Source organism: Rhineura floridana, chromosome 1, assembly GCF_030035675.1.
Source record: "Rhineura floridana isolate rRhiFlo1 chromosome 1, rRhiFlo1.hap2, whole genome shotgun sequence".
Classification (NCBI taxonomy): domain Eukaryota; kingdom Metazoa; phylum Chordata; class Lepidosauria; order Squamata; family Rhineuridae; genus Rhineura; species Rhineura floridana.
Genome location: NC_084480.1, coordinates 204,188,084 through 204,212,257, shown reverse-complemented (window position 1 = coordinate 204,212,257; position 24,174 = coordinate 204,188,084). Strand labels below are relative to the sequence as shown.

Sequence of the window (24,174 nt, the reverse complement as noted above, 5' to 3'; positions counted from 1 at the left end):
TTATACCTAGTCAGATCTGTGGGTCCTTCTAACTCACTATTGTCTTCATTAACTTGCTGTCGAAAGCTTCATGCAGGATCTCTCCCCAGCCGTACTTGGGAGATACCAAAGACTGAACATGGGACCTTTTGCATGCGAAGCATGTGCTCTACTACCACTGACCTATGGCCTTTCTCTTAAGGAAGCATTAAAGAACAAATACACTGAAATCCTAAGCACACCGATTAGGGAGTAAGTCTCATTGAACTCAGTGGGACTTGCTTAGGATCACACTGTGAAATGTTCTTTATATTCATGTGCACATAATTATTAGTTTTGTTCTTATTAATTTATTCTGGTTTTGATCTATCTGGTTTAATTGGAATAGAGCCTGAATGAACCAGTCTCCTGCCTAAAACTTACAGTTTAAAAAAAAAACAAAGGATAAATAACAGCAATGGCCTTGGTGGAATGTTGCTAATATTGCATTTGTAGGAATAAACCCTGCACACAACTAAGCAAAAAAGTCGGACACATGGGTGTATGACTGTGCATGATACTATAGCATACTCATTCAGCCATTGTCAGCACAATTTAGGGGATGCTTACAAGTGCAGTGAGTAACTTTGCTTCCCATTTGAGGTTGCATCACTAACTTTCCTTGGCAGGACTGATGTTGAATATGAAATATTAAAAATGCATTTGCCCCTTAAAGCCTGAAAGAACAAGTATAGGCCACAAGCTAAATAATTAAACAGAAAAGCTTCAAATGTAGATTCTGCCAGTTTGTGGAGGGAGGGGGAATGGAAATAGAGACTATATTAATAATAAGCATTTATATAATTCTTTAGAGAGTTCAAAGCACTTTACATACATTTCTCATAATCCTTACAACAGTCATATAAAGTAGATCAATGCTGTTATCCCCATATTGCAGGAGGTGAGTGGGGAACATAAAGCCAAGAGACAGTGCCTTTTTTAAGACAACCTAGCAAGTTCTTTATAGCTGCTGAGATGAGACATGAACCAAGGATTTCCTAGGTTACACTGCTAGCATGAAAACCAAGGCACCACAGATACTGTTTCACACACTGTAGCTTCAGAAAATTTGGCAATATAATATAGAATAGTTATGTCTTTATCATACTATGTTTACAAAAAAATCACCTCCTTGGTGTTTATATTAGGAGAGGACAGGCTACTGCATTCAGGAAATGAATGCATCAGTGGAAAGTCTTCAAGAGCACATAACAGTGGAGGAAGCCGAGTTCATGAAATTGTCCTTGGTAGGGGAATTTCAGGCAGTCCTGATTTCCGTCTTTGCTATGTTGGGTGAAATGCTTCCAAGGGGGAGGGTACACAAACTCTACAGGCAGCAACAGAGAAGACACAAGATGTTCTGGAGCAGAGCTCCTACTGATCTCAAAGCTAGTCATGGGTAGGTATATTGCTCAAGGACGTGAGGGTGGGTTAGAGGCATTTCTCTCACAAGACAACTTAGCATCTGAGTGTAAAAGAATGAAAAAACATTTAACACCAACTGTACTAAGGAGAGGCAGAGAGTGCATGACCGGAGTTTCATGCTGTTTAGCTGATCAGTCTCCCTGCTCAAACCAGTTCTGTTCTACTCTGTATTGTTTGTGCTTGCTCAGAGTCCAATTTCAGCAAGTTCCTTTTAGAAATCTAAGATTCTGCTGTGGATTTCTTCTGCTCTGGTTTTTTTCTTCTGTTTTTGTTGTTGCCTTAATCAATCTTTATTTGGTGCCAAAGATCACAAATCATCCAACATATGATAGGAATGGCACTTATACTTTCATTATGTATGCCCAGTTGTTGGAATGAGCAGAATCTATAGCTTGTCTGTCAGATGCACTTGGGAACACAATCCCATAACCTTATCCAGGAGTTTCACACACCACAGCTGCTGAATATTCAAAAATATATTGTAGAATATTTGTGTCTTTCTTGTAATATCATTACAAGATGAAAAGTCTGAAAGCTTTAGTATTGGAGATGTTCTGTGGCTAGAAAGATGAATAAATGTAAGCATCTTTTTTGTATAGAATATTCCAAAAATTATTTGCCTGCACGTGCTACAAGGTGGCTTGCAAAGTTTTGTTATTCTCTAGGATATTGAGTGGTCTGCAGTTGATTCCATTGGCCGGCTATAAACACTGAATGTAGTTTATGAATATCTTGATTTACTGTATTATGAATATCTTGATTTACTGTAGGAACAGCCTGCTGACAGCAACACTGAACCCAATTTACCTTTGGGGCATTTGACTTAATAGATACTTTCAGTTCCCATTTTCTCAAATTGCTTTGCAAATTACCTCTTTTTATGATGGTTTGAAAGTAGGAGGCACTGGCAAAGCTGTAACATAAGGAGTGTAAGTAGTTTGTGTTTGCTGTACCAAGAAATCTACCAAGAAATCCAAGAAAAATTTTCACACTTGGCCTACAGTATCACATCTGGGGGGGGGGGAATCTAATTGGCATTTAAGCATTGATTTGGAACTTATCTATAGTGGTATTGCCTTTGACCTCTATGTGTACATGTGTTGTAGTAGCAGTAGTTTGCTCCTGCAGCAATACAAAGAAACTTACACAAATGGTTTTTGGGATATTTTACTATCCCAAGCTAAACTTGGGCTATCTCAGGGTAGCAAAATGTTACAAAATAATTCCATGTGTGTGGTGTCAGAAGAGGGGTATTTAAGGGCTTCCCTGGTTCAGTTTTCTTTGAAAAACTCCATGGGATATTACTTTTATTCTAATACTCTCTATTGGCTGGGACAGAAAAGCCTCCCAATGGCAAAAGTCAGTAGATTTCTTGGGGATGTAATATGTCCTGGGCTCTTTTTTGTTTTCAGAAAGAAAACTCTGTATGAGCCCTTTAATCTGCTTCCCTGGATCGGGTTGCTGGGTTTGTGGGGTTTGCTTTTTTTTCTTTTTGTTTACCTCAGTACTTTACATTGCCTGGAACAAAAAGCATCCCAGTGGCAAAAAGCAATACATTAACTGGCATTTTTATGTCCTGAGTGCTTATTTGTGTATAGAAAGAAAATTTTAAATGGTAAGTGGCTGAAATTAGACTGCATTGTTTACTACTCTGCATGTGACAATGTCCTAGATGGACTATGCTGTAGGTCTTCTTTTATGTAAATTCTGCAATGAAAGTACACTCCAAGTAGGATTTTGTCCGAGGGTTAACACTGATTTCACCAAAGTGAATTTTCACCCTCAGACACCCATGATTAACTGCTGAATTCATAATACCACTGCAGCTTTTATGCTGGTGTCAAATGCATAATCTCATTTTTTTGAGGTGGTTTTTCAAAGAATGGAAACAAAAAAAGAAAGCAACCCCCACAGGAGCTGTCTTTCGGTTATTGCAAAACAGTGTGTAAGTGAATTAAGTTGGAGACGCCAAGACTAATTGCTGTAACATTTCCCAGGCGGGCCTAGTTTAGCAAGTATCTGACTGGAGCGGGTGTTCCCAGACTGTCATATAAATAGCCCCGCCTCTTAATCAAGGGAAAGTATTTCAGCTTTTCCAGGCATTGCAAGTACTTCCCTCCTGATGTAGCAGACCCAGAGTGTTCCAGTATTGCTTCCAAGGAACAGGGGCAGCAAGAGTTCTCCCTTGTAACATAAGCAGAGAGGCTATGGATGTTTACCAATCTGCTTATAACTGCAGCGTCGACCACCGTGATATTTCAAATAGCCCCCAAACAACCTGGAACTGGTGGAGGAAAGTGAACTGACAAAAAAACTAAAGTAATATCTAGCATTTATGTAGCTCTTTTCACATGTTCACAAACAATATTTCAGTCATCCCTAGAACAGCATTGCAGAGTAAGCCAGTATTAATATTAAGCCCATATTGCAGACAGGGAAACTGAAGGACAGTGCTCATGGCTGAGACATCACACCTCACATAAGGCCAGGGTAGGACTGTAACCCTTGGCTTTTGGTTTGTAATGCAATTAAATATGTTTTGTTTTAATATGTTTTAAAGTTTTGTTTTTAAGATGTTTTAAGGTGCTTTTAGCATTTTTGTTTGCCATCCTGGGCTCCTTCTGGGAGGAAGGGTGGGATATTAAATAAATAAATAAATAGCACTAGGAAGAAATACAGGAAATAGAGGGACACACAACTGGGCATGTTGTCTCTCTCTTTCTCTATGTGTGTGTTTCATATGTATACTAATATGCAAAAAAAAAAACCTGGCGGTTTAAGAATGTACCTGTAGCCAATAGATATTTCTATCAAACTTTAAAAAGCAGGGAAATTGGGCCGCTATAGTGAATGCACCAGGGGAGCAGTAGACCTGATCTCCTGTCTAAGATATTGTACTGCCCTACAAATTTGTAAAAATGCAAACACAATTTGGGTTTGTCCTTCACAGTCCAATTCAATACCTGTGTAGTTTGGAAGAATTTGATAACGTGTGCCTTTGAGCATATGGTGAGTGGTGACAACATCTGCAATCAGAACTACATCTCCAAAGATGGAGAATTACATTTTTTTGTATGTTGATGGTGGTCTTCTTGCTTTGCTTCTTTACTATGTTACTACTGTTTCTACAGAAAATCTAACCTAGAAAAAAATGTTTCTCTCATGATTCATCCTAGAAATCTGTGTGAAATTTATTTTCATTAATTTCAAAACCTTTTTATTGGTCAATGTCATATCATGGTGAAGACAGCACATGTCTTGTTTCTGTTATTTGGGCTGGTGTGGATGTGGCCAGGGACAGCTTTGGCTTAAATTTGGGTGGGAGGCTACATGTGCCTGCTGTAGAATAAAAAGGTGGGGAAAACTCTGAAAAACAATGATACTCCTTTTCCTTTTGGCAAGGAAAGGGGCTTCCCCTCTACCCAGTGCCCACCCACCCAGTCTCCTCCCCTCCCCCTCCCCCTCCTGCCCCTCCCCTGGGTCAGTGTTGGACTATGACCTGGGAGACCAGGGTTCAAATCCCCACACACCATGAAGCTCACTGGGTGACCTTGGGCCAATCACTGCTTCTCAGCCTCAGAGGAAGGCAATGGTAAACCACCACTGAATACCACGCTCAGAGGCACATGTTACCAAATTCTTCCAAGCTACACAGTAAGTGGATTGGACTGTGAAGGACCAACCCAAATTGTATTTGCATTTTGACAAATTTGTAGGGCAGTACTATATCTCAGAGAGGAGGTCAGGTCTACTGCTCCCCTGGTGCATTCACTATAGCTGCCCAATTTCCCTGCTTTTTAAAGTTTGATAGAAATATCTGTAGGCTATAGGTACATTCTTAAATTGCATTTTTGCCTATGAATGATTTTCACTTTAGACAGTCATAGCTTCCCACAAAGCATCCTGGGAAGTGTCATTTGTGAAGGGTGCTGAGAGTTGCTAGGAGATGCCCTATTCCCCTCACAGAGCTACAATCCTCAGAAGATGGGCTGACTGATAAACCACTCTAGCCACTGGAGCTCTTTTCTGGGGGTAAAGCTGCAATGCTAATCCTAAATACCTGAAGTAAACCCCTTTGAATTCAATAGGACTTACTTTTGAGTAGACATGGTTAGGATTGTACTGTAAATTAATAGGACTTTTGAGTGAATATAGCAAAGGATTGTGTTTGTGTTGGTGTTGTAAATCTTTCTCTCTCCCTCCAATCCTATTTTTCAAGCAATTAGGCAGGGCTTAGTTAAGTAACTAAGATCCTCCGTGGCGCAGAGTGGTAAGCGGCGGTAACACAGCTGAAGCTCTGCTCACAGCCAGAGTTCGATTCCAACGGAAGGAGGAAGTCGAATCTCTGGTAAAAGGGGTCGAGGTCCACTCAGCCTTCCATCCATCCGTGGTCGGTAAAATGAGTACCTGGCATATGCTGGGTGGTAAAGAAAGACCAGGGAAGGAACTGGCAATCCCACCCCATATATATGGTCTGCCTAGTAAACGTCGCAAGACGTCACCCTTAGAGTCGGAAATGACTCGCACTATAAGTGCGGGGACACCTTTACCTTTTAGTTAAGTAACACTGCTTTTATTTTTTAGAAAACTAATACTGATTTTTTTAAATGTTCTGCAATGACCAACTGGTTTTGACAATAAGCTATTATATGGGGTGTATGTATTTTTACATCTCTGGTGTGTGTGTGTGTATGGAGTCTTTCCAACAACCCTGTGAGGTAGGGTTGCTGACTGGAAACCAAGACAGCTAACAATAACAAATAAATTCCTTTAAAATCCCATAACCATAAAAACCAGTATAAACAGTTGCAAAACAGCTTAAAGTAGCATGATTCTGAATTTTGTATTGGGTGAGTGAAGTTCCTTATCACTTGAGATTGCAGTCCTGTGCACGCTTCCCTGTTTGAGTAAGCCCCATTGACTACAGTGGGACTTGCTTCTGAGTAAACAAACATAGGATTGCACTATATATATATATATATATATATTTACAGGTTATGTAAATAATAAACGTCTTTGATTGTCATGCTTATATAAATATTTCTTCAGTAATTGGTAGTTACTACAGCTGAAAAATCAGTGCAATATTACTTGCATATTTCGGTAAGCACACAGATGTCACACCAGGGATCGCTAACCCTGGGCACATTTGGATTTTTGAATGAGCGTTGTGGATGCCATTTTCTCTGGTCACTTCTAGTCCCCCTTACGCAGAATAGTCCCCTTGTACGGAGAAAGAGAAATAAAGCATGTATGCACAGACTTCACTTTTCCAAGGGATCTGTGTAAAAGTTAGATTCAATAGAATTAATCTGGGTCTTGAAAAGCTCATGGAGCTGAAAGAGGAAGTGGGGGGGGGAAATCACTCTCCTGAGTTCCTCCTCATTCACGTTGTACATACTTTTCAAGGAAGAAAAGGATAACAACCCTCACCAACTCATCATGATCAAGGCAACAGCATTCAGAAGCTTCATGGTCCCCAGGGGAAGACCTCAAGGGCACCATGGCTCCATGCTGCCCACCTCAATGTCACACCTACTTTCAAAGCAGACCACACTTTAATAATTGAGGTGTGACTCTAATTGTTCTCCATAAATGTCAGAATCATGAGACATCACTGTGAGTACAACACAGTGTCTGGCAGACAGGTCCTAATTACATAAAGTCTGAAGTGGATATTTGCATTAAAAATGCACATATATATATCAACCTTTTTACAAAGCAGCGTTGGGCTCACACAGTACATGTATATCATTTTCAGGATGACATTTTAACAAGGTTTTGGTTTATCAAGTACTGGCCTACTGAACTAGCTGAAGCTTTGCACCTCCATGTCGCAGCATTTCTGAACTCAGTTTCTGTTTGAGGGGAATCCTCCCCCCCTTGCTTGTACTAGTATTTGTTAGTTTATTTCTAGAATATAGGAGCTGTAGACCAGTCAGCAACACACTTGCCATGCAGAAGATTCCTGGTTCAATTGCTAGATCTCCGATTAAAAGCATCCTCAATAACAAAGATCTCTGCAGAGCCTTGGAGAGCTGCTGCTAATCAAACAGCGGGCTATGGATCCTTCCTATATACTGATTCCTAGCCCAAAGGATTCTAACTTTCGCTTATAACTCTGTACAATAAAACACTCAAAAAGCAATCAGACAGTCAACATCAAATGCACAGATACATGCAAACAGCACTATATAATTAGGCATCTCCTATATGAAATTATGGGGGGGGAGGAAGGCGGAAAAGGGAAGATTTGTTTTGCTTCTCACACATAAACTAAGCTATCATTATGTCATCCATGACTAGTTCTGTTTTATTATAGAGCGAGTAGAGCCATGTCACTCAAACACCCTTGAGTTTCCTCAAAAGCTGGTGTTAGCATTATTTATTACTGCGAGTCATAGAGAGGGCAGCATGAAAGAGCTGCAAGGCAAGTAGCTGTGCTCCGCCAACCCTTGGAAAGACTTGCCAGCTTTTCATTCAGCAGTGTGGCTGAAAAGGATATCCTGTTGGACCAGTGATAACGAGGGAAATAAAATCACTTCCTCACCAGCTGTTTGATTCAGGTAGAGAGAGAGAGAGAAAAGGAAGTCAACTTCCTCTGGGTGTGCACTCTGACCACCACCCACTCACACATAAATGCAAAGTGCTGCCCCTCACCGAGGAAACCGGTTCCTCCCTTATTTTATTTGCAGCACACATCTAATAACATAGCACTGAGTTACATCAGCCAATGGGAAGTGTTGGGTCTTTGCTGACTAGGAGTTGCATTTAGTCCGTGGTAGCCAATAACACAAAACATAGGAACATCATTGGCATTCACTTATCTTAACCCTTATCTGAGCATATGAGCAACTGAACATCAGAAATGAAAATGTATGTAAAAAAAAAGAAAAGGGGCATGAGGAAAAAGGGAAGTGAGGAGATGGGAAGGGAGGTGGGAGAGGGGAATAAGGGGTCGTGCTGTTTCATTGTAATAATGTGAAAACGTTAATAAACGATCCCTAAAAAGTTAGGAATAGGGGCTGCCAGTGGTCCATTGAAGTACTGTCTGCTCCAATTGGCTGAAGCCTTCCAGGACTCATTACCTGAGCTCTTTTCAGAGAGATGCCAGGATGTGAACTACATACAGAGAATATGTTCCGCTACCCTTTTAATACCTCAACCTTAGGCACTTGAAACTAAATCACACTGGAAATAATTGAGGATTAAGACCAATTTTAGATGTGACTTCTTCCATGTGCAACATCCCCCCCAAAAAACATGCACACAGTCCCCTTCCAAAGTATCACCCTTTAAGAACCCTTTGTATGTGATGCCTAGCTTATACAAGGCTTCTACAGCTTGTTTAAAAGCAGCATATCAAACAAGAAAAGATTGGGGGCCGTGAGATTGTGTGCTCTTTCCTTCGTTTGGTTCAGATTTCTCCTGCCAGTTCTAAGCAGGGCTGCCTCTTAACTAAGACTGGAAACCAGTATTTGAAGCTGCTTCCAGAGTTTAGAAGGAAACTCATTAGCATTAATTGTAATTCACTATAGTGAAATTGAAGTTAAAACTGGTGGAATTGGAGGCTTTTGGGGAGAGAGAGGAGGGGGCAGGATGTGCAATCTTATAGCTTCCAACCTCATAAACACGATTGCTAAGATATTAGAAGCATTTCATCTGCATAGGTTCTATACGTGTTACTGTTTTTACTACATACAGTTACCTGGCCAAAGGCAATGCCATTGCAGAACCTTCTCTCCTGGCTTTTCCAGAGTCACCATCCTGCAGTTGTGTAAGTAACCCTTGCCTTGCAAAGCCACTGATGTCTTTCCAAGCCAATCTGATGTAACAAATATGCCATCAGCTGTTGAAGAGCTACAGATCTTTTGCATTTAAAGCTGCTCCATTGAACTCAGTGGGGCTTACTTTGGAATAAACATCCATAGGATTGTGCTGCACATCTCTCTTATGGGCCATTAGATTGCACTCTTGCACTCAAGCAAACCCGTTTGCACCAGATATCCCTTAGCTACAGAAGCATAAATAGTTGTGTTGGGAAGGACAAAGAATTTTCTCTGCCTAGGGCTCTAGAGTATCAATGCCAGTCAGAGGGAGCAGTACTAGGTCGGATGGACCAGTGCTCTCACTTGATATAGAACAGCTTCATATGTTCTGATATGATCAGACTGGGAAATCAGCAGTGGTTTGCATATGCTCGTTTCCTCCCCTTACAAAGGATGGAAGAGGGAGATTCCAGGTATATTGATCATTTTCCCCAAATCTGTTCCTATTCATCCCTGCCCTTCCAAAGGCCCTGCTTGTGAGACATCTACTATGTAGTTTAGTAGGTGTTTTTCAGCTCTCTCTCCACACACGTACACCCTCTGGCTCTCTGTTGATTTAGTACATAAAATGGGTCTGGGTGTTTGTTTAAATCAGGTTTCAAACCTAAACAAATAGTGACAGGCTGTTCAAACAAGCTTCGGAAGTAAGTCTAATCAGGATGTTTGAGAAAGCACCAAAGAGGAAAGAAAGGACCCATAAAACAGTTACTTTGAATATATGATACAGCAACCATAAGGTGGACGTTGATGTTTTTGTTGTCATAGTCTCAATAAGAACAAGGATTTCCCACTGTGCATTTTCTGCTGATGTTTCTTATCCGTCACCATAACTCAAGAGCTTGAACGTTGTCTCAATGTCACTGTAGCCCACCCTCTGTCTGCACCCTTTCATGCTAAAGAACAGATAACCCACTACCTATAAGTTTTAAAAAAAAGGCAGGGGGAAGCGAAATGGACAAATCAGAAAATAAGTCGATCTAATTTTATAGTATCTTCTTATTGACTTCCATGGATGTAGAAAACCATACATGAGCACCAATATTTTTAAAAAATTGCATTTATTTCCCCTTTTTTTTTACCATCATCTTGCTGCTTAGGGTCAATTCCTCACCCAGGAACACTTTTCATTCTGCAGTTTACACATAAGTAGACCTACAAGGTAGTCCTCCTTGGACATTGTCACAAACTGTCAGCCTTATAACATCCCCAGATTTCATCCGGTTGCCACTTATCGTTTTCCTTCTGAAACAAAAGCCGCCTGTAGCCATAATATACCCCAGCCATTGAGATCCATTTTGACCCCCAGCCAATGTTAGCAGACTGGGGTCAAAAAAGATCCCATTGTTTTTTCATAGAAAGAAAAGTCGGGGATAGGTAACCAAAGTGCATGGGAATCAAATTACTGCTTCCACCTTTGCAAAGGCAAACATGCTGGCACAAAGTAGTAAAAAAACTTTCAGTCTCATCTCCAAGGTCTCATTGTTGCAGAAGGACACACCTTTGGGTCTTGGAAGAAGAAAGCATGGCTTCTATAAGCAAAGTTTTATTTTACAATTGGTGGGAATTTGCCCAAGTTCCCCTCCTGCCCAATGTTCTGGGAAGCATAGGGTTCTCCCTCCCATTCTTCTGCTACTCTAGCTGGGCATACAAGGCAGATTGCAGGCAGGCTGGCTGGCTGGCCACAGTCAACGCCCGGTGTTTCCCCCCTTTGGCCAACCTAGCTGGGCATACCAGAGGAAGAAAGGCAAACAGCTTACGGTGTTTTCATGGCATTTTAACTTTTTTTCTTTACTTTACAACATAGGTTTTATTGTTTGTAATTGAAAATAAAAATTCAGAGCTTTTGAAAGGACCAGAAATGCATTGTTTACTGAATATGCATAGGGAAGGGGCAAGTGTTTGCTGCTCAGAAAAATTCTATCTCCTCTAATTAAGTGTTTTCTGGCTCTGGGTATTTGGGTATTGTCAAGCACACTGGTGCTGACACCTTCCCCCCAGTGGTTTCTGGGGATAAAAATAATCCCGCCATACCATTTGAAATCTCATTGGGGTCAAAATATACCCCAAAAACCATTAGTGTGATTTTTTCCCCGAATCAGGATGAAGGCTAAATTACCTTTATTAGAATTGCAATCTTCTTGTACCTTGGCTTTGCTATTAGCTATTCTGCTTTCTTTTTTTAATCAAGCTCTTCTACTTCCTACCCAGAGCAAAGTACTGACTGATAATATAAAGGGGGAAAGTCTGCAGCAAAGGCATCAGAGTTCTGCATGATTAGCTTGGCGTCCACATTGTACATTATAGCATCAATATCTTCAGGAGTGTGTTTGGAAGTTTGGGGGGGTGATGAGGCATCAGTTCGTTAAATAGCACAGAAAAATAAATGACTCACTATTCAGCAATAATGCAACCAAATACTAAGGCTATTCTTTCAAAATGTTGGGGGTTTCTTTAGCGGAGTTATCTTGAATAGGACTTTCCTTGGACCAGTTCATACCCCCTTGTTGTCACTAAATTGCTCAACTAGATTGCTGATTGCCAGTGTGGTGTAGTAGTTAGAGTGCTGGACTAGGACCTGGGAGACCAGAGTTCAAATCTACACTTGGCCATGAAACTTGCTGGGTGACCTTGGGCCAGTCACGGTCTCTTTGTCTAACCTACCTCACAGGGTTGTTGTAAGGATAAAATGGAGAGGTGGGAGAATCATGTACAGTAGGGCCCTGCTTTGCGGCCCTCCGCTTTGCAGCGTTCCACCAATACAGCAGTTGTCAATTGCAGAAAGGATCTGCGCCTACAGCACTTGTTCCACTTTTATGGCATTTTTCGGGTGTCAGGCACCATTTTAGACAATGTTAGTCAATGTGTTCCGCTTTACTGCGGATTCCGCTTTACAGTGGCAGTCCGGAACAGAATCTGCCGTATGAGCGGGGCCCTACTGTACGCCACCTTGAGCTCCTTGGAGGAAAGGTGGGATATAAATAAAATAAATAAGTAATAAATTTTGTTTATAAATTTTCTGGGAGTTGAATAGCACTTTTCACAAAACAGCTCCAAAAGCAATTAAAACAATAAAGCAATAGAATTGACCTAAAATAATGTATAAACACAAATCAGTAAAATAAAATAAATAGCAGCAGAACAAGCAACCAACAGCTGGTTGGAACAGGAGCCCCTTAATCTGCCTCCAGAAGGACTCCAAGCCTGTGAAAGGGATGTTCCGTAGCTCTGGGGTGGTCATCAAGAAGGCCCTGTTGCTTATGGGAGCCAGACTGGCCTGCAAATAAATAGTATCATGACACGGGGTTTCTTTGTATTCAGGGAGCCACATATGAGAGTAGGTGTATAGGAAATATTCAGGAGCCAGGCCAGTTACGGTTTTGTGGGTCAAAGCCAACATTTTGACTTGAACCAGGAAGCATGCTGGTTACCAACAATGAATTGCTCAAATGTGAAAAGGCTCCAGTGAACAACTGGTGTCTGAGGTGATTTGAAAGTTCTGTGGTGCCTAATCTGTGATAGTTCATTCACACATGCAGGTCACTGTCCGGTTCAGAGCGGAAACCACGAATCGGACACGAGGGTGCAAGGAACTCTTGCTTTATTAACGTAATGGATACCTCAAAGGCTGAGCGCCTCATAGAAAAACCCTATGCTAACTCACTACAAGTCCCTAACTACCCTCTAGACATGCTCTGCAACGTGTGATGAAAGTTGACTCAGCACCCCTTTCACAGCGCAGCAGTCTTAAATAGGAGAGGTCTTGGAGCGTAACCTCTCACTTCTTCACACACATGCCCTCTGCCCTGTCCGCTTCTCCCTACGTTGTGAGCGCGGAGAAGGGGGGCGAGCCTCTACGGGCTCATCTGACAGAACAGGGTTCTCATCTGTAGGCGGGGAAGCAGAGGGCTGGGAAACGTCGGGCGTCTCTAGGATACTGCTTGGCACAGGAGGAGTTACTGCTCTTTCGGAATCCTCCCCTAACAGCTCCGTGGGGTGCTTGATGGCTGAGCGCTGTCCCATTGAGGGGCAGGGCCATTCGTGGGAACTGGCGGGGCGGCTAGCTCGCTCTCTTCCTCAAGGTCTGGGCTAGACTCAACAACAGCTGGATCGTCCATGCCCGCTGACGGCTGAGGCACCTGCAACTCATGCCTTCCCCCTCCTTGATCCTCAGGAGAGAGGCTGGGTTCAACACCCCTGGGCTCAACAGACACCTTGACACCCTAACCGTTATGTACTAGTAAACATGCATGTGTGAATGAGCCTTTTGTCTCCAGTAAAAGCAAAGGTGCATGGGGCAAAGTTTTTACACAACTGTATGAGGAAGTGAGGGAGCACCTGAACCACATCTGACCCAGCAGCCCCTCCATGCCCCAGACCTCAGCCCTCTTAGGTCCCCTGCACATCAACACTGCCGATGGGAACAATTGTAGGACCAGTGCTACAAGGTTCTCCCACGTCAAATTGTACCTGGTCTTCCCTCTCACCCACCATTTTGGCGGATAGCTAGCCACCAGTAGGGCTTCTGAAGCCCCAGTACTTTTAAAAGGCCATTTCCTTGTCACTCTGGAAGCACACATTAGACCACTTCCTCCTGACATCATTGAGGGGTGATTGAATGGGAGAATGGACCAAGGAGACAGCAAAGTCTGGTCTGGCCTGTCTGAATCTTGGCCTGTGCAGTGCATTGCCAAAACTGTCTGTACAGGCAAAGGCAAACCAAGCTCTGCCATCTCCTAAGTTAGCCTCCCTCCCAACTAGGGTTGCCAGGTCAGAAGTATCCAAAAACCTGAGATTTTAGGGGCGGGCCCGAGTGATGTCATGGGGCGGGTCCAAGTGATGTCATGGGGCAGGTCCAAGTGATGTCATTAAGCATGATACATTAAGCATCAACCACAGTTGCTTGGAGCGTACAATTAAAAAAAATATCTCACTGGAAATTAAGCTAGACATCTTAGCTAAAAGATGGAGCCTGGGTAGGGAACATTTAATCTAGCCTACTTGCTTTCGGCAAGAAGGGTTTAAGTGCCTTCAGGCCAGGCCAGTCACCGGAAGGCCACTGTAGGAAGAAAGGAGCCTAGTGTTGTGGAGATGTTAGATGGGAGCATTCAGGAGTAAAGATGGATGCCCCTGAAGGCTGCAATTCTAAACACACGTACTAAGGGACTAAGGCCCCATAGAACTCAACAGGACTTACTTCTGAGTAGATATAGTTTGGATTGTGCTGTTGGTAAAGCTTGACTAGGGATCCTCTGCAAAGACATCCATAACCAAGCAGGGTTGGCAACCCCCTGTCTGGAATGCCCTGCCCTTACCTTTTAATGTGGCTGCTCCAAACTTCTTTATAGATTTGACCCTTCACTTCAGAAAGAGGTCTGAGAAATGAGTAAGAAGATTCTCTACCCTTTCTGTCTGCATAGATGCCCTCATCCTTCTCCTGTGCCCAGCAGAAGCTCTGGGCCAGGCGGGATGCAGTGGCATCTCATAGAGGACATCCTCCCCTTTCTTAGGGGAATTGGAACCTGCTGAAGGTCGCCCGGTCGAAACCCTGGTGATGGAGTGGAATGAAAGGATCACTGGGGCGTTAGACCGGGTGGCTCCAAAACGTCCTCTCCCCCTGAACAGAACCCAGTTAGCTCCATGGTATACACCACGGCTGCGTACTCTGAGACAGGAGGTGAGACAACTAGAACGCCGGTGGCAGAAATCCCGCTCCGAAGGTGTCCGGACACAAGTTAGAGCAGCAGTAACTGCCTACCAAGTGGCAATAAAGGCAGAAAAGAAAACTTTCTTTACTGCCTCTATTGCGTCTGCAGAGTGCTGTCCCAGGAGGTTATTCCAAGTGGTCCGAAGCCTGGTCGGTCCAGTTGCTCAGGAACCTTTGGAACAGTCAAAAGCCTCCTGTGACATCTTGGCTAAGCACTTTGCCGATAAAATCGAACGCTTACGGAGCTCGATCCCATGCGCCGTGGACACATTAGATGAACCAGAGTTGGCCAGTTGCACGCCAGTTTGTTTGGATCATTTTCAGCCTCTCTCTTCTCAGGATGTGGACAAGGTGCTCTTGACTGTAAAGCCTACCACCTGTCTAACTGATCCTTGCCCATCGTGGCTCATTATGAGCTGCAGAGAGAAGTTGGGTGAGGGGATTAAGGCGGTGGTAAACGCATCCTTGAAAGAGGGTGTGATGCCATCAGCCCTCAAGGAGGCAATTGTAAAGCCCATCTTGAAGAAGCCCTCCTTGGATCCCCAAGTTTTCAATAACTTCCGCCCAATTTCGAACTTACCATTCTTGGGCAAGGTCATTGAGCGAGTGGTGGCTAATCAGTTGTCGACACACTTGGATGAAACGGATTACTTAGATCCATACCAATCGGGCTTCAGGACTGGTCACGGAACTGAAACAGCCTTGGTCGCTGTGGTAGATGATATGAGGAGGGCATTAGATAGGGGAGAATTCACCTTTTTTTTTTTTTTCAATTAATTTTTATTCCAATTTTCAAAACCAAAACAATACAAAAAGAAAACAACACAAATCATTAACTAGTACAATACAAAAAGAAATATATATATGTATATATATAAAAAAGAAAGAATATTGACTTCCGATTTGTCATAGTTCAGCTATAAATCTATAATATATAACAAACCTATCTCTTAATAGATTATAAAATCACCTTCCTCCAACGGTTATCTTAGTTGGTTTCAAATCTCATTAACATCATATCATTTTAATCTTCCACAAAAAGTCAGAGAAGTTTCCAATCCTTGAGATATATGTCAATCAATTTTTTTTTCTAAATAAACATGCCAATTAATCCAACTCATCAAATCTACTAAGTCCAGTAATTTTAAATCGCTCTTCTGTCATTATCCATATTGGGTCCATCTTCCATCTTCCATCTTTACGCACCCAAAAATCTTGCTGTCATAGTCATATAATAAAAGTCTGATAGGAATTTCCTCCATCACAGATATTTTCTTGCCATCAAATCCAAACGTATCACTGAAGTATTGTTGCAAAGCCGCATCTCTGTTCCTCTTTTCCACATGATACACTAGTACATCTCTTGAAGGTTTTTCCATTGACACAAAACAGGGATTAATTCTGTTAACTTTCTCCATTTCAAGTTCCATCAAATCCTTCCAGTCCAAGAATTTTTTTGAACCGATAATATCTTTATCTCCAATCTCTTCAATTCCTTCAGGGACAGCGCTGAATTCCAAACTGTAATATTTGTCTCCAGGATCCATCACAGCCAGGAAATCCAAATCTTTTTTCATGTCCATAATTAAGCCAATCTCCATAGTTTGAACCTTGCCTTTAATTTCTCTTTCATCCTTTTTTTGTTTTCCAGATCTATCTTTATTCTCCTTTCTCATAGAATCCTGAGTTTCTTTCAGCTCCTGTCTCATTTCGTGAAATTCAATTCTCCACGCTTGTCTATTATTTCTCAGTTCTTGTTTTATTGAGTTAATCCCATTCATTATTTTCTGAAACATGTCTAGAGATAAAGTCCCTTCTTGTACATCCATGATCTTCTTAATTGTCATTCTTAAAGCCAAAGGAACAAAACTCCTTCAATTTTCAATGTCCCAAACAAAGAGCAGCTTATTTCTTTAACCAGTTACAAAGGAGTTAATCTTTCCAACAAACTAACGTCACACGCTAGACAGCCCTTATCTCTTATCTGCCCGGAAGTGTAAGAACGGCTTTAGTTCACAGCGTCGAAATAGCTAGTAGCAGAGAGAATGAGCAGATTCGTCAAAAAAAAAGTAGATCAGGAAAAATAGTCCCAGCCATAAATCAAAAAGATTTCTTATCTCTTCCAATCAGAAATCTCTCGTCCGTTGTAATCTTTAAAATGCTATTTTCCATGTCAGCTTTTTGCAATAAAAAAAAAAGATGAGCTATTTATATTTTCTTCCCCCTTAGTTCCATGAATAAAAAAAGGAAAGTCTTACCTCACCTAGGTTATCTCAATTGCTGTTACTTTGACAAATCTCTTTAGCTGTATAGATAAGAAAATGATGAATGTAGACAGGAGGATGTTTGCCTGTTAATCCGTATAAAAAAAAACGGGTCACTTATCCAGCTGAGCTAGCATAAAAATCCTCGCTCTGTCTGAGCTGCTGGAAGACAGACAATTCTGACGAATTCCAGACTCCAACAATCAAAACAAAGCTATGTGGGAAATCTCACGTTTCTTCTTTAACTGGAAGAAATTATTTCCAGTCAGAAAAGAGCCTTCTGACTGAATTTAAACTGGATAAGTTTCATCCAAGACGGAGCTCGTCTCAGAGGCTGCACAGGCGTAGGGATCCTCCTGGGAAGAGAATTCACCTTTCTTGTCCTCCTCGATCTCTCAGCGGCTTTTGATACTGTCGACCACAGTATCCTGTTATATCGCCTAGAGGGATTGGGAATAGGAGGTACCGTGTTACGGTGGTTCCGTTCCTTTCTCTCTGACAGATACCAACAGGTGGCATTGAGGGAGGAGATTTCAGACCCTTGGCCACTCAATTGTGGTGTGCCACAGGGCTCTATCCTCTCTCCCATGCTATTCAACATCTATATGAAGCCGCTGGGGGCTATCATCAGGAGATTTGGGCTGCAGTGTCACCAATATGCGGATGACACTCAGCTCTATCTCTCGTTTAAATCTTCACCAGAGTTGGCTGTGGAGACCGTGTCCAAGTGCCTGGAGTCCGTGAGTGGATGGATGGGAAGGAATAGGCTGAAACTGAACCCCGACAAGACCGAGGTACTACTCGTGGGGGACAAGAGAAGGCTGGGATTTGTTGACCTGAAGTTCAATGGGGTGAGTCTACCCCTGAAGGACCAGGTCCGCAGCCTCGGGGTTGTACTTGATTCCAAGCTTTCCATGGAGGCTCAGATTTCGGCTGTGAGCCGGGCAGCTTGGTATCAACTATACCTTATACGTAGGCTGCAACCCTACCTTCCTGTTCATCAGCTCCCACTGGTGGTACATGCCCTGGTCACCTCTCGATTAGATTACTGTAATGCGCTCTACATGGGGTTACCCTTGAAAACGGTCCGGAAATTACAACTTATACAACATGCGGCGGCTCGGCTACTTACAAACAGTCGTCGCCGGGACCACATCACGCCAGTGCTGTTCGATCTACACTGGCTTCCAGTTGTTTTCCGGGCCCAATTCAAGGTGTTGGTACTAACCTATAAATCCCTATACGGTCTCGCCCCAGTTTATCTAAAGGAGCGCCTACAACACCACCAATTATGCCGCCTGACAAGATCGGCCACTCAAGGCCTTCTCTCAATCCCGCCAACCAAAGCAGCTAGATTGGCGGGAACTAGAGAGAGGGCCTTCTCAGTGGCGGCCCCCACCCTCTGGAACTCCCTCCCACAAGATCTTCGGCACGTCTCTTCCCTGAATATGTTCCGCAAGGCCTTAAAGACCTGGCTTTTCCAACAGGCTTTTGGGACTTCTGGGGAGGTTTAATGTCCTTATGATTTAAATACTGCCTACCATATATTGTTTGTTAGCATAATTTATACTGTTACACTGTATTTTTGTATTCTATTTTGTTGTAATTTATTGTAAGTACGTCGCCTAGAGTGGCCACTGGCCAGATAGGCGACACATAAATTAAATTTTATTATTTATTATTATTATTATTATTCTTGGGGTGTATGATTTGTCCTGGCCCAGAGCAGATTTTGGGGTGGGCACCCCCAATTACTTATTTTTCCTGTATGTCTTTTTCTGCTTTGATTTTGTATAGATGCCCTCTTCTGAGCCCTGTGCCCAGCAGAAGCTCTGGCCCAGGCGGGATGCAGTGGCATCTTGTAGAGGACACCCTCCCCTTTCCTGGGGTATATGATTTTATGCTGTCCCAGAGCAGATTTCAGGGCGGGTACCCCCAATTACTTATTTTTTTCTGTGTGTTTTTGTCCATTTTGATTTTGCATTGATGCACCCGTGCATGCCCAGTGCCCAGCAGAAGCTCTGGGCCAGATGGGATGCACTGGCATCTCGTAGAGGACACCCTCCCCTTTCCTGGGGTATATATGTCCTGTTCCAGAGCAGAGTTTGGGGTGGGCACCCCCAGTTACTTATTTTTTCCTGTATGTTTTGGTCTACTTTGATTTTGCATAGTTGCCCTCATCCTTCCCCTGCGCCCAGCAGAAGCTCTGGACCAGGCGGGATGCAGTGGCATCTCATAAAGGACACCCTCCCCTTTCCTGGGGTATATGATTTGTCCTGGACCAGAGCAGATTTGGGGTGGGCACCCCCAGTTACTTATTTTTTCCTGTATGTTTTGGTCTGCTTTGATTTTTCATAGATGCCTTCATCCTTCCCCTGCGCGCAGCAGAAGCTCTGGGCCAGGCAGGACGCAGTGGCATCTCATACAGGACACCCTCCCCTTTCCTGGGGTATATGATTTGTCCTGTCCCAGAGCAGAGTTTGGGGTGGGCACCCCCAGTTACTTATTTTTTCCTGTATGTTTTGGTCTACTTTGATTTTGCATAGTTGCCCTCATCCTTCCCCTGCGCCCAGCAGAAGCTCTGGACCAGGCGGGATGCAGTGGCATCTCATAAAGGACACCCTCCCCTTTCCTGGGGTATATGATTTGTCCTGGACCAGAGCAGATTTTGGGGTGGGCACCCCCAGTTACTTATTTTTTCCTGTATGTTTTGGTCTGCTTTGATTTTTCATAGATGCCTTCATCCTTCCCCTGCGCGCAGCAGAAGCTCTGGGCCAGGCAGGACGCAGTGGCATCTCATAGAGGACACCCTCCCCTTTCCTGGGGTATATGATTTGTCCTGTCCCAGAGCAGAGTTTGGGGTGGGCACCCCCAGTTACTTATTTTTTATGATTTTATGACATCATTATGTATTTATGATAATATCAGAAGCCTGATGATTTTGATTGCATAAACGTATTGTTATTCTTGATGGGGAGAGTCCCCTGATCACAGTGATATATCATACAGGGTGCCCCAACATATATTTTGGGGTTCAGAGACATGTTAAGCTTGGTTTGAAGTTGCTGTAGATGTCAACTCTTCTTCTTTTTTAGTGTTTTGAACTTTCAAGCAAATAAGGAACTGGGAACTGGGAACCAACTTCAGCATCGTATCAGTTAAATAGATTAAACAGTCACGGGGGGCGGCTGACGTCTTGGTGTATATCTCGGGAACCAGACCACCTAGAAACTTAATTTTTTTTTAAATTGAAGCTGAGAGTCCGGAGATTAAGGGGTGCTAGCCAGAGAGCCAGAGGGCCCCCCCAAAAACCAGAGACTCCGGCTGAAAAACAGAGACCTGGTAACTCTACTCCCAACATAATGTAGTTTGAATTAACCCCAAGAAGCTTTGAAAAGGTTCAGGGACTTCCTCTGGGTAACTAGATAAAATGAAGGGCTATTTTAGAAACATATTATTTGCTCTTTCATTTTTTTTTACAGGTTTCCTTCTTTTAATTCTTTGTTTTATTTATTAATGTTATAACTTAGCTAATTGTTCCATCGCAACTACCAAAGGTTGATCTATTCTGTCAGGTCACTTTTCTCTGTAATCTAAAACAACAACAAACAAACCCTAGATTATTGTGTTTGAGTTTATACTGTGATTAATGGACATTTTTAATCTACAGCAGTGGTTCTTAACCTTTTCCACTGCCAGCACCCCTTGGATTTCCAAAATACACTGCTGCACCCCCTGAAAAAAGACAGTTCATTTTATATTTTTATTTTATGTCATTTTATTTGAATGTGTGTTGTAGTGTAACTTAGCTAAGATAAATGACAGTTTTCCAAAATCTTTGGTTGGGCCTCGCACCCCTAGAAAAAGTGTCTCTCCCCCCCCCCCGGAGCGTGCACCCCAGGTTAAGAACCACTGATCTACAGGAATCACAGCTGAGAAATTGCACTTGGAGGCCACAATCTAGCAACAACAACAAAAGCATCCATGAGGCAATTTTTTGCAGTGGATTTAAGGATGTGTTTTTTTTTTTAACCCTGGCATCTATGGGGTTAAGCGTGTACTTGATTGTGGCCAATAATGTGTATATTTTGTTTCAAAAGCAGTTCATTCTTGCTTCCGTGAAAAGAATAGTAATACAGACAACAGGATATAAGCCAGTCTGGTTTTGTTTGTTTGTTTGTCTTACTGTAAATAAATTGTAGAAGTTAATTCTGTTTCCTCTATGGGTATCTCATTCAAAGTCTGCCTCCACAGGATTTTTAGTTGCATAAGATGCCTGAGGCGCCATCTCGTGTCAGTTGTTAAATGTGCCAGTAAGAGTAACTGCTGTATCAGGAATCAGATGATCGGCTTCAACTATTATTTATAACTTTGTTCCTATGATGCAATCAGATTCTGCCTCCTTTTCCTTGACTGTCAGGTTCTGCTGGTGGGAGTGGCTTGACAGGATGGATGGGACTTGGAGTACCCCTCACTTTTGGGGGGCACCCATCACTACTAGAAGCTACCAGTGTCTCTTCTGACTACTGGAGGGGGAAAGGGGAGTCAGTACAACTTGAGCATCCTCTAAATTGATTACCTAAGGTGCCAAATTCTTGCCACAGTCATTCTCAAGGCTTCACTGAGCAGCAAGAGGACAAGCAGATAATTAAACTGAAAGTCAGATGGTGATCCAAGTTACTGGCTTCCTAGTCTAACCTGCCTTTTAACGTGCACATTGAATGGAGGTATTTCAGGTATTGATAGCTCATTAAAACAAAAAAGCAGGATATCTAATTTGGCAACCCAAATAAATTGGTAGCAGGGGTGACTCCAGAAAAACTAATGTGGAGGAGTAAAGGAGTGGCAAAGACCATTATTAGGGAAGCAAGGATTTTATCTGAGTTTACCTTGGGTGCTTCCAGATACAGACCTTACATCCCAAATGGATCATTCAGATCTGATTTTTCTGTATGTGTTTGACAAGTTAGCGTCCACACATCCCCATTTTTTAAAGTCATAATATTCATTGCTATAACACTGCTTGCCATTTACCCCAGTGGGAAGATCTTCATGGAATATATCTGCACTGTGTTCTGTCCCTCCCCTCAAGCGCTCCTCCATCATCCTCCAGTCCACTACCTTTTTCCATTCTGGGCATGCATCTGAAACATGTAGGGGGAGTCTGCTATCCGTCACTACCCACTGGTAGTCAGCTACCTTGCCTGACAGCTGGAACTCCCCATCTGGTTTAGGACTAGCAGGGGAGGCATGTCTTCTTCAGAATGCTACATGCACTCCGTTCTCCACTGGGAAGAGGAAAATACTAAAATGTTTTCTTCTCAACTTGCATGATGGGTTTGGTTTCAGTGTTCAGCTGATTTTGAAGAATTCATTGGTTTGTTAAAGCATGCACCATGTTATATTCTAAGATTTCAGCCTTGTGATCTTTCACTCAGGCCTTTGGGGGCGGAGGATGAGGATCAAGGGAATAGTCTCCCTGCTGTAGAGCAGATTCTGTTTCTGATTGTTGTTTAAATTATGGCTTTAATTGAAGTTCCATATCATATGTTGCTTAAATTTGCTATATTGAATTTCTATATACTCCGCCCTGGAACCACATGGTGAAGGGTGGATTATAAATATCCATAGCAAATTAAATAAATAAATAATCTCCCTCCCTTTCTCTCTCTTTTTTACCCAGGATGCCTTTGTGGAGCTCTACAGCAACAACATGAGGCCTTTGTTTGATTTCTCATGGCTGCCTTTGAAGACGATCCTGAGTCTGGCTGTTGTGGGTGCATGCATCACCCTTGGCGCTTATCTGGGGCATAAATGACTTCAACCAACTTGTAGTGGACTGAAGAGAAAGTCTCTTTTTTTAAACTAAAAAGAGAGAGGGATGGGAAGCAGAAAATAATGTGTTATTTTTTTTCCCTGTAGCATAATGCTATTATTTTATGAGCCAAGTATCTTTCTGTCTAAATATTAAATCAGCTATTACTGCCAAAGGGAATATTCATTTATTTTTTACAGTGCAGGAGAAGAGTTATTTATTAAATATATTTTACATTTAACCCACTATTTTCCTGAAGTTCTGCAAGCTATACACATGTACACCATTGTAATGAAGTTTAAGAAGACTCCAAAGACCTTCAACTTTCTAGCAAAATGTCATTCAACAGACTATTTTATCACAGTAGACTAAAGAATGGGCACAGAGACATAGGCATGTTATCTTTCGGGAAGACAATAAACGGGCCACTTGCAGAGATGTAAATTAGCACTAAGGTTTTCAACTCTGCCCAGGAAAGGGGAAGCTAAAGCGCAGCATGGATGAGATGAGAACGATTTCAAGCCAGTGTCGCCTGTGGGATACAGGTGATTCAACATGGTACCTACCCAGAATGAGAAACAGCAAGTGATTCAGGCCAGTAATAGCCCATGTACCTCATCAGCCTGGCCCCCAAAACTGACAGCTCACAATACTGTTTCATTCACTTTGTGAAGCATCTTGCTACATGACATATTGTGCCATTATACATCATGATGGGCCATCGTCAAGAGGGGCCATTTGTGCATTCTCAAGCAACAATTTAAAAGCCTGAAATGAAATACTTTGGAATTGCAAAAAAAAAACCAAACCTGTTTTAAGCATATTCTTCAGTCCTGTCTTTACGGTAACACATAACCATCAGGAAACCATAAGTGCCTGCCCCTGCCTTGCAAAACGGGAGCCTGAATGTTCTAGCTCACATCCTCACTGGGGTGAGAGTTGACCCACAGCTGATCCTGCTTTATATACTGAATTCTTCTTGCAGGTCTTGAAACCAATTTGCTTTGGTCACTAAATAATACCTCAAAATCAAAAGAGGCTCAAGATTCCTGTGGCAAGAGATCAGCTGACACAGATTAGCTCTGTTTTCCCCTCTTTATCATACTGAACACCAGAATT

General features: G+C 42.6%; 1 protein-coding gene across 2 annotated transcripts in view; it reads left to right on the top strand.

The window, feature by feature from the left end:
* Positions 1-23,230, top strand: part of BCL2 (BCL2 apoptosis regulator) — a 204,315-nt gene extending 181,085 nt beyond the window's left edge. Inside the window, exons 1-2 of one of the 2 annotated variants that reach the window (XR_009758489.1) lie at positions 1,345-1,417; positions 22,924-23,011. Coding sequence is in view for 1 of the 2 variants with exons in the window: in XM_061590372.1 (XP_061446356.1) it covers positions 22,924-23,058 (135 nt within the window). In the remaining variant the exon portion in view is untranslated. Of the gene's footprint in view, positions 1-1,344; positions 1,418-22,923 lie in introns of those variants that run through there. The other variant, XM_061590372.1, reaches the window with a different exon arrangement.
* Positions 23,231-24,174: the final 944 nt, after the last annotated feature.